Consider the following 11,486-nt stretch of genomic DNA (forward strand, 5'->3'; position numbering starts at 1 on the left):
CACACACACACACACACACACACACACACACACACACACACACACACCAAGTTCTACAGAAATGTCATTTTTAACATAAATAAATTATACCTAAACTGAAAATGGTTATTCTTCACTGGTGCTACTTAATTAGAGTGCCATCACCAGATACTCAATGTTATGATCTTCCTTTCTGTAAAACCAAGAAATAAGTCATCTGCGTGTCACTATAGTCCTCAACTGTATTTTTCCCATTCCATCTCCTCCTTGGATTTCCAACTTCCTTCTCAATTCACCCCAAATCTGACATCTGTAAGCCAAGTTCAAACCCTCAGTTTATGAGAGATTTCATGTCTTTTCACCTACTGACTACTTCTAAGCCTAGTGAATTCCTTTCATGCTCTCTGAAGGCTCCATTTAACCTAACTATTCCCTTCTGGTAAACACTCCCACTTGATCACTGGAACCTGGGATACAGACCAAAACACTTCCCCCTCCAAGACAGTGTTTCTCTGCGCAGTCCTGGCTGCCCTAGAACCACTCTGTAGACTAGGCTGCCTTGAATGCAGAGATCTGATTGCCTCTGCCTCCCAAGAGCTGGGATGAAAGGTGTTTACCACCATGCCCAACTCAACAAAACACTTTTGATCATAAAGTGCCACCCATAAAATACTACTAGGCTAATATAAACTTAGGACTCACCATGGAGGTATCCAGACTAAATGTGCTTCCAAGCCTAGGAACATCTACCCTGGGTTCCATTTGTGAGGGCAATGAAAATGGAAGTGAGTGTCGATTGGTCAATTCTCTTCCATTCCAAGGATCACTGGGGTTTGGAGTAGCTACTGGTACTTTTGGGATTGGCCGAGACAACCATGAGTCCCCTGGGCGGCTAGAGGGGACAGGGGGCAGCTTGTCTCTAGATGGACAGTCGCCTGGTGTACATGGCAGGGGGCGTCTCTGAGGCCTTGCTTCTGCTCCAACAGAGTAAGGCCGGTCTGGTGGGGGTGGTGGTGGAAGATCTCGAAGCGTGGGAGGTATTGGCAATGGTTTGTCCTTATGAAGGGAGCTAGGAGCAGCCTATGGAAACAAGATGGAAACAAGTCAACCAAAACCACTAATACACAACAAAGGCTCAAAAAGGACAGAAATGGCTAATGCTTTGCCTTGGAAGCAGTCCCCAGAACTGAAGTGCTGGCAGGAACAGGTGCTCGCTGTTGTAGAAGGTCAAGTCTTGGCGGAACTGGAGGAAGGGAAGCTTGTGGGGCCATAGAGAATGGAGAAGAAGGCCTTTCCACCTAGAACAGAGGAGATGTTAACACCTTACTTAGGAAACAGCATATTTCAATCCTAAAACTACAGAAACTAAATGCTATGAGGTCATAGGTGCTGGGTTACACAAATCTCTAAAATCACAAATATTTTTGGAATCCTGGGCCATGTCTATATCACCATAAGAGGGCACTCTCAATGACAGATGGCAGGCTATATAGGCAAATTCATTTAGAAAGGCAATTCTACCAAAAAGAGCCTACCTTACAATTTAAAAATCAATACAATACTCCATCTCTTCATCTTTGAAGGAAAAAAAAGAAGAAACTAATATTGTCAAGATTAAAACTAGGTAAATGTGCTTGCTCTGCAAGCCTGGCAACCTGAGTTTGAGCCCTAGAATGCATGTAAAGGTGGAAGGAAAAAACTGAGTCCACAAAATTGTAAATTCAGTGCCACAGGAATGCCATGGTACCCCCTGCCTCCCGCAACACACAAAAACACATACACAAATAATAAATACATAAATAAAATTTAGAGACAAAAGATATATATTATCTGAAAAAAAGAATATAATAAGTCAAAATTCTAAAAACAACCAAAACACACAAGAAACATTGAAGAGACAAAGACAGACTAACCAGAGCCTCAAAAACCAGGCTTCGTTTCAGCTGAGATTTAAGATTAACTTTAGCAACTAAAAAAGTTAAGTATGCATCAAGTATTCACCAAGCTAGCTCTCACTCCATCAGTACCTACTCCAGTACTTGTTCATTTCCTCTGAAGACCTTCAACTCTATAGGTTCCCTTTCATTCTAGGCATTAACTTGAAACCTCATTTTTAATAAGAACAAGCTTCTTGAGTTGGGCACTGCAACACCCTTCACTTTTCTGAGAAACCAAGGATAGGGCAAACCTGAACACTGTGGATAAAGAGCAAGAAAAAATGAGTAGGAGTGAGGATACTATGATATACGGCAAGAAGATAGGATATGTAGCTCTTGTGATTTAGAGCTGAGTTGAAAAATATTTTTAATTTCATTTTTATTTGTGTGTGTGTTGTACGTGAATGCCAACTGTGTGCAGGTAGCCACAGAGGACAGAGTAGGGTTCCCTATCCCATTGAGCTGGAGTTACAGTATGGTGCTTGTAAGCTGCTCCACAATGTCCAGAGGACTCTGGGCATTGAACTCAGGTCCTCTGGAAAAGCACCAAGAGTCCTTAACCACTGAGTACCTCTCCAGCTCCCTGAGCTGAATGTTTGTAACTAGAATCCTCGAACTAGCCACTGTCTTAGTTAGGGTCACTACTGTTGTGATGAAGCATCATGACCAACCAAACTTGGGGAGGGAGGAAAGAGTATACTGAGCTTACACTTCCACATCACTGTTCATCATAGAAGAAAGTCAGGACAGGAACTCAAACAGGAGAGGAATATGGAGGCAGAAGATGATGATGCAGAAGCTCTGGAGGAGTGCTGCTTACTGGACTGCTCAACCAGCTTTCTTATAGAACCTGGGACCACCAGATACCACCCATAATTGGCTGGGCCCTCTTCCATCAATCACCAATTGAGAAAATGCCCTACAGCCTGGCCCACAGCCTGATCTATTGGGGCACTTTTTTTCAATCAAAGTTTCCTCCTCTCAGATGACTAGGGTGTGTCAAGTTGACATAAATCTAGCCAACATACCAACTAGGGAGCAAGTATTCAAATACATGAGCTTATGGAGGTCATTCTCATTCAAACTACCAGAGATGATCAAGTGGCAATACATAAATGAAGAGTTTTGTTTTATAATTTCTACAAGGCAAAGGAGAAAGTATTCATTCCCCCACCCCCACAAACAAGGTTACTCTGTGTAACCCTGTCCTGGAACTTGCCTCTGGTGTGCTGGGATTAAAGGCATAGACACCACTCTCATTTATTTCTTTTTATCAACTGCCTGTAATATTTAAGAAATATATACCCAACCATTTGTCTCCCTGTGCTAAAGAGTGATTCACCTGCACCTACATTGTCTTCCTGAAGAAAGGTACTAGGGAGCTCGAGAGCTGGCTCAGTGGTCAAGAGCACTTGTCCTTGCAGAAGACTCAGGTTCAGTTCCTAGCACCCACACAGTGGCTAACAACCATTCACAGCTCCGGTTCTTGGGAACTTAATGTCCTCTTCTGATGCCCATGGGCACTAGGCATACACGTATTGCACAGACATACATGCAGGTAAACACTCAGACGCAAAGTCTGAACTAATAGAAAAAGCATGCTACTAGTTCCCAAGCATCTTATCTAAGATTGCTGGTTCTGCACAACACTCTACAGTGACCTGAGTATCTGGATGACGCACGCCTTGTCAGTCTTTTTATTTCATAAAAGCCCTCTAAGTTTCTACCCTCAGAAACAACAGTGAATAAGCATGTGTGCAGTGAGTCATTCAGTTTTTCTTATGGATATGACCAAAAAGTTATTATCTATTTATTTGTAGGGCTAAGGATCATTCATATTTAGAGACTCACTTATGATGGCTAGTTTTTTTTGTTGTTGTTGTTAACTTGACACAGCTACAGTCATCTGAGAGAAGGAAACCTCAACTGAGAAAATGATTCCAAAAAACTGGCTTACAGGAAAGCCCATAGAGCATTTTATTGATTGGCTGAATGACTGACTTGGTGGTTGACTTGGAAGGGCTCATCCCTTTGGCGGTGGGTGAATGGCCTCCCTGAGGCAGATGGTCCTGGATGGTATAAAAAAGCAGGCTGAGACCAGGCATGGTAGTACATGTCTTTAATCTCAGCACTCAGGAGAATAAACACAGACAGATCTCTCTGTGACTTTGAGGCCAGCCTTGTCCATATAACTAGTTCCAGGATAGCCAGAACTACATAGAGAGACCCATGCACAAGTGCATGCATGTGTGTGGTTGAGCAAGCCAGTAAGGCCTCTGCATCAGTTCTTGCCTCCAGGTTCCTACCTTGAGTTCCTGCCCTCAATTCCCTGGAAACTGTAAGCTATAAACTCTTTCTCCCCAACTTGCTTTCAGTCAGTGCTTTGTCGTAATAATAGCAATGCTGACCAAGACATCACTCTAACACCAAGCTGTTATCTCCAATGGCCCCAAATTCCAGACTTACTTTGGCACCTGCCAACTCCTTCATCATGAAGAGAGAGTCATCAGCTCTTTCATCATCATCGTCGTCGTAATTTGGGGAAGGAGCTCCTTCTGCTCCTTGCCTTAGTAGACTGCCACTGCCTCTGGGGTCAAATGGATCCACCACAATGGGCTCAGTACCTTTTATCTCACATCGACAAAAAGGACAGCCCTGACCTTCTGATTCCTGAAGAAGAAGCAGATGATAATAACAGATACTTCTGAAAGTGTTTAACATACTTATCTACTAGAAAATATAGTTCCTAGAGATAGAAGTAGAATCAACAAGGGATAAAGCTCAGGAGTAATGTGTGTACTTAGCAGGACCTAGAGTCATTCCTCAGTGCCCAGAAAGAGAAAAAGGAAAAAAAGCCAGATATTGTGGCCCACCCTTGTAGCCAGCATTTGTGAAGTACAGGAAGCAGAAGGTACAGGAATTTAAGGTCTTCTTCCAAATCTGATTCAAAGGCCAACAGTGGTTAAATGAGGGCCTACATTAAAAAACCCAAAGAGGAGAAAACAAGCCAGTAGGAGAGGAAGGGGATTTAAAAGATTAGACTTACCCATCCTTTCTATCTACAAAGTACATATAATACCTGATTCTTGGAATGACTACAAAGAAAAAAATGCAGAGTTTGATATGCATACCTGCCAGGATGTAAGGCAGGATGTGCACATGAGGTGTCCGCAGGGCTCAATCTTCACATCCTTATCATTCTCAGCACATATTTTACATAGCTGAAATGTGGAGCCCATCTCACAGTATAATTCATATTGTTCCTTTGATGAAAAAAATTGAGAGATAACACATTGAAGGAGCAACAATTTACTCAAACAGAAATATCATAATAGATTTGCTGAACACATGGCACAAATAGTAGAAAAACTGTTTGCTGTATAAGCATGAGGACCTAGCATCCACCTAAGAGCCAGTGTGGTGGATTCACATCTGTAACATTATTGCTAGGGGCTGAAGACAAAGGGATCCCAGGGGCTTGATAATCAGCCACCCAAGCCAATCAGTCAGCTCCAGGTTCAGGAAGAGACCCTGTTTCAAAAAAGCAGGATGAAGAGTGACTAAAAAATACTCAGTGTTGACTTCAGGCCTCCTCATGCACATGCAATGGAATAACACACACACACACACACACACACACACACACACACACGCATGCACACACGCATGCATACACGCTCGCTCACTCACCCACTCACTTGTCAACGGTTTAAAATCTAACTTCAATTCTGAGTTCCAAGAGTACATCCAGAAGCTTTGCTCCAGCAATATATAGTTATAAAGCAGAACTCACTTGGGTTACTTTGATATGATCTTGCGGAGTTGGTTCACATAAACCTGTCAGGTCAGGATTTTGATTTCGTCCATCAGGAAACAAATAGCTATGAAGAGATAAATCATCCTTGGGGCTTCAACTAGGCCAATTTATCAGTGCAAACTAAAACAGACAAATGAGATCTACCACATTTAAAAAAAAATAAGTAACAAGGGGCCGAAGAGATAGCTCTTTGGTTAAGGGTACTGGTTGCTCTTCCAGAGGACTCAAAGGGTTTTTGTTGTTGTTTGTTTTTGTTTTTATTTTGAGACATTATCTCACTATGTAATCCTGGCTGTCCTGGAACTCAAAGACCCACCTGCCTCTGCCTTAAGAGTGCTTTAGAGCCAAGAGGATCCAAGTTTGAATACCAGCACCCAAATGGAGGCTCAGAACTGTCTGTAACTCCAGTTCCAGAGTTCTGATGCCCTCTTCTGCTCTCCTCAGATAACAAGTACATAAGTGGTACCTATTTGGGCTTGTATGCAGGAAAGCACACACACACAAATAGCAACAAGTAATAAGCCAGGTGGTATCACACACCTTTAATCCCAGCACTTGAGAATCAGAGGCTGACAGGTCTCTTTAAATTGGAGGCCAGCCAGGTCCACATAATGAGTTTTAAGCTACCCAGTGCTACATGAGACCCTGTTTCAAAAATCAAAATAAAATCTCCAAGTAACTATTACCTTGGCCTGAAGGTTGTATCAAAACAGCTAGCTGATGGGTCATAGTTTGTCAACTCCTATTTTCAATGAATGGCCATGAGTTATAAACATTGTTCTGTTTTTGATTGCTGAGGGGGTCTTGTTATATAGCCTAGGCTGGCCTCAAACTCACAATCCTCTTTGTCCAGTTCTGGAGTGCTGGGATTACAGGTGTATGTCACCATGCCCTGCCCTGTATTTGCTTTTGACTAAAGACTTATACAGACACTAATTTACAAGTAATGTAATAGGAAGCAAATGAGGTCATTGAGGTCATCTACCACCATACTACTCCAATGTTAGGAGCAGCGCTATTTCTTGTCTCAGTGCTACATGATGGAAAATGATTTTCCATTGTCACTTTAGAACACAGCTGGTTTTCTTATACTCACTCAACATTATTTTCAGTGTTTACTGACTGAATTCCCAGAGGAATGGTAATTCAGGAGTGAGAAACTTAGCCATAAACATTAGCATACATCACAAAAGTCCAAGGCTTGAAGAAAAACTGCTTAAAAAAAGACTAAAGCTAGGCTAAAAGGCACTGAGGTCTACTGTCATTGGAACACCTAATCACTTGCATAGTGACTAGTAAAATAAGCAGCCAAAGAATGTCCTGATCCTTGCATAGTTTTTAATTCTAATTTGGCTTTAAAACTAAGTTATTTGGAAAAGAGATAAAGTTTATTTGTGGTAATAATTAAAACAACAGAGAAAGCCAAGCTCACACTTAGAGAACCCCTCAAAAGAGCAAAGCTGTTTCAACCTCAAGGCCATAGCAAGGCAGCATGCTAACACATTCCTAAGATTTTAGACTGCAGAAGAAACAAGCAATAGAAGCCATTCATGAAGAGGTACTGAATGAGGAGGTACTGGAGTCCCCCAGATCCTAAGTTCTAAAAGAAGATAGAAAGCAGTGATACTCACAAGCCTTCCCTGAAGCCATCAATCAGTGCTTGGAAGAGTGGTTTATTGTGTGGGATTGTCTGCAGAATGTTCCCATCTGCAGTAACGTACCCAATAGCCCACTGACCCAAACGAGTACAGCTCAGCCGGAAGATGTAACTGTGAACAGAGATTACCAGAAGTTTCAATATATATGCTGGTATTAGATAGAGGACAAGCCAGAGACAAAATAAAAAAAGAACACTAAGAATAACTTCTTTAGGGTGAAAGGATGAATATGAATAAAAACAAAGTATGTATGAAAATGTAATAATAAAACTGTTTCTTTGTATGCTAACTTGAAAAGAATTTAAAATAACTTTTTCAAGGGCCTGGGGGACAGTTTAGGGGAAGATGAATACTTAGTATGCCTGTAGCCCTGGGTTCAATCTCCAACTTTAAAAAAAAAAAAAAATTCAACTTCTCTAAAGATACCAGAATAGAAGCAAAAGCCATCTAATCCTCTGTGTTCTATCTTTTGGAGACAGAGTTTACAATATGTTTCTGTTTGGTCTCAAACCACCTGCTTCAGTCTTCCAAGCTCCTGTGTACTGGCACTCCAAGCACCCAGCATAAACCCCATTCTAAACTGGCTTAAAAACATTTACTGAGCCAGGCACAGTGGTGCACACCTGTAATCCCAGAACTCAGGGAGGCAGAGGCAAGCAGACTGCTGTGAGTTCATGAGCAGCCTGGTCTACAAAGTGAGTCCAGAACAGCCAAGGCCACATAGAGAAACCCTGTCTTGAAAAAACAAAAAAAAAAAATTTTTTTTAACTAAATCACAGGATATGATTAAGTCAATTCCCTTGATAGATGTCAATCCTATCCCTAAATCTGGGCCACTGGAGAACCAATAAAAGATGACATTCCTCCAATTCTAAGATAAGTCATGAGAATGAAATTCAGGAGAACAAACCCCTTTGCTTCAAGGCACTGACCTGCCAGGTTTGTGAATGAACTTCTGAAGCCGTGCTTTCACTTCATCATATGTCAGGAAAGCCATGTAACCAGGGTGAGTTACAGCAAGGCTATTCCAATTTCTGAGCAAGGAAGACCAGGGCTAAAGAAATAAAAGATCAATCTCAGACCATTTGGCTCAGACATACAACCAGCCTTAGAACAATGAAGAACAAAGAAAAACTTCCAACTCTCAATTATAAATTCAGTTTGTCACAAATTCTCTACTGTCATTCTATGGGAAGACAAATATATTTGGGAGAGCTAAAAATACAAGCTGCCTTGTATAGGGAGAAGACTACACACACACACACACACACACACACACACACACACACAAATTACACAGCACCTCCAACCAGTATTATGACAAAACCCAGAAAAACAGAATAGGGCCTATATGCAATTATTAAGCTCTTTAATGAATATTTATTCAAGCTGGCACACACACATTGAAGTACTAATGCATTTTAAGATTAACAATCTAGAATGGGATGGGAAGCCAGGCATGGTGGTACAAACTGTAATTCCAACACTTTGGGGATAGAAACAGATGGATCTGGAGTTCAAGGCTAGCCTTGGCTACATAGCAACCTTGAGTCTACCCTGGGCCACATAAGATTTTATGAGAGAGAGAGAGAGAGAGAGAGAGAGAGAGAGAGAGAGAAATGAGCAATAGAAAAAAAAGTTGGAAACTGACATCAAAGAAATAAAAGAAAATAGGCCTTTGAACCTAGGACCTTTCCCAACTCTCAAGTTCATTTCATTCTTGGGAATGCCTTTTCTTGTCTTCCTTCCTTCCTTCCTTCCTTCCTTCCTTCCTTCCTTCCTTCCTTCCTTCTTCTTTTCCAAGCATTTCTCAAATTTATTGGATAACATTTGTATTTACATACAGCTTTTATCCAGAAGACACTGGGTACAGGGTCTCTTCTGAACACATATCACCTTCTCAAGGATTTTGGTCCTCAAAGAAAGGCTCACTATATAAATTTAAATATCCAAGGTAGGGATGATTTCTTTTAATTGGCATTAAACTTATGATAATCAATATTTGCATTTCTTTTGCTTTGTTCTTCTCTCATATATTACATTCCAAATGCAGTTTCTCTTCCTTCCCCAATCCCCTCCCTTGTTCTTAATAAACTCTATTTCTGCCACCACCTACCTACCCCAAAGGGATAACGATGTCCATTTCTGACAGCTGTGACATTAACATAATGCCAAAGAATGGTCAAGAGTAACAGCAAAAAAGACACGAGAACAAAAATTATAGCCACTTTCTAAAGATTATTTATTTATTTTGTGTAAGTATACTCTGTCTTCATACCAGAAGAGGACACCAGATCACATTATAGATGGTTATGAGCCACCATGTGGTTGCTGGGAATTGAACTCAGCACCTTTGAAAGAGCAGCCAATTCTCTTAACCTCTGAGCCATCTCTCCAGCCCCCATTATAGCCATCCTCAAACTTCATTTTGTTTGAGATGTATCTATGTATCCGCCTGGGGCTGGAACGTACCCTATGGATCAGGGTAGCTGATCTGTCATTTTCCTACCTCAGCTTCCCATGTGCTGCTATTACAGGAAATATGCCGTCATGTCCAGCTACTATTAATATATGTATACATCTGTATTTATACAAATATATAAATATAAATATATATATATATATAATCTTTCTTTTGGTTACAAGTTTCTGAAACAAAATGTTTTTAGATTGTATTTATTTTATTTTATGTGTAGGAGTATTTTGCTTTCATAAGTATGTGTACTACATGCATGTGTGATGGCCACAGAGATCAGAACAGGGCTTTCTATCACCCAGAACTAGAGTTAGAGATAGTTCCAAGTCATCATGAGAACTGAACAAGGTTCTTCTGCAGAAGCAGCAAGTGCTGTTAGCTTGCTTCTAACTCACTCTGTCCCCCAGGCTGGCCTTGAACTCAGCAACCTTCCTCCCTCAAATACCTAAGTGGTAGGATTATAATTGCAAGCCACCATACTCAGCTTTTACCTTTTTTGCTTTTAAAAGTGTTTTGTCTTTAAAAAAAAAAAAAAAAAAATAGCACCAGGTTAGTCAATGACTTTAGATTCCTACCTGAAACAGTCGTGTAAAGATATCAAATTCAAAAACAGAAATATAATCATTGCAGGTCAGATCAATAGTGGACTTCAGAGCCATGGCCTCCAGCCCAGAACTGATGGGATGCACTTCATGAAGGGCCTGTCGAAAGCTCTTCCAAGGGACTATTGTCCTGGGGTGGGATGGAGTGAGAGAAGGCACAAAGAGAGAACACGTAACTGTAGACACTACTACCATTAAACAATGGCAAGCAAACTACATTAAGCTCCCAATAATAACAGCAATTCTCTCACAGAAGCCAAGTTATATTTAGACTGGGAATAGAAAGAAGGAAATAAAAGGATGTGCTTGTTAACTTCCTAATGAGTAACAGAGATGGTTTTCTACAGTTCTGTAGCCAAAAATGTCACATACTGATTCCTTTCTCATCTCTCTACAGAATTTGTTCTACCCTAGAAGCACAGAAGGAAGATGAGGTCATGCCTTATTTTAACATGGTTTTATCATGGGGACCTTGGTCAGTCTTGATCTTTCTATCCTCTTCCTCAGCCTCACCATACCAAGAGGAGAGGTGCAGACTACTATACCAAATTTTTCTTAGGTGAAGGAGTCTCACTATGTGGACCATGCTGGCCTGGAATGCATAGAGATTCACCTGTCTCTGTCTCCCAAGTGCTGGGACTAAATGTATGTTGTCACCTCTCCCAGCTTTGAGAATCATAATCAGTCCACATTTTATGTGATATAACATTATGCAATTTAATTTTATTTTTGTGGTGCTGGGAATCAAACCAAGGCCTTATGCATGTCAGACAAGCAGTATAAGCTCCATAATTCTTGCTCAAACATTAGTAGGTTTTGTTTGCTTGTTTTTTGGGGAAAAAGTTGACCAAGAACTTTTCTATTATTGTCTGGCCTCAAACATCCTGCCTCTCCTTCCCAAGTGCTGGAATTATAGGTGTGAGCTATCACGCCTGGCTGAGTATTAGCATTTTTTTTTAGTAGTATCTATCTATCTATCTATCTATCTATCTATCTATCTATCTATCTATCTATCTA

General features: G+C 40.9%; 1 protein-coding gene across 2 annotated transcripts in view; it reads right to left on the reverse strand.

Annotated features, from left to right (window-relative positions):
• Cbl (Cbl proto-oncogene) overlaps positions 1 to 11,486 on the reverse strand; it is an 87,285-nt gene that overhangs the window by 16,283 nt on the left and 59,516 nt on the right. For both annotated transcript variants that reach the window (XM_055621800.1, XM_055621801.1), the window contains 8 exons: positions 10,443 to 10,599; positions 8,324 to 8,445; positions 7,365 to 7,502; positions 5,710 to 5,797; positions 5,048 to 5,179; positions 4,383 to 4,586; positions 1,146 to 1,277; positions 682 to 1,059 (listed from right to left, as the gene is read on the reverse strand). In XM_055621800.1, coding sequence (XP_055477775.1) covers positions 682 to 1,059; positions 1,146 to 1,277; positions 4,383 to 4,586; positions 5,048 to 5,179; positions 5,710 to 5,797; positions 7,365 to 7,502; positions 8,324 to 8,445; positions 10,443 to 10,599 — 1,351 coding nt within the window. The remainder of the gene's footprint in view (positions 1 to 681; positions 1,060 to 1,145; positions 1,278 to 4,382; positions 4,587 to 5,047; positions 5,180 to 5,709; positions 5,798 to 7,364; positions 7,503 to 8,323; positions 8,446 to 10,442; positions 10,600 to 11,486) is intronic.

The sequence above is a fragment of the Psammomys obesus genome, unplaced genomic scaffold (genome assembly GCF_907164565.1).
Source record: "Psammomys obesus unplaced genomic scaffold, mPsaObe1.curated_primary_1811, whole genome shotgun sequence".
In the NCBI taxonomy this organism is placed as follows: domain Eukaryota; kingdom Metazoa; phylum Chordata; class Mammalia; order Rodentia; family Muridae; genus Psammomys; species Psammomys obesus.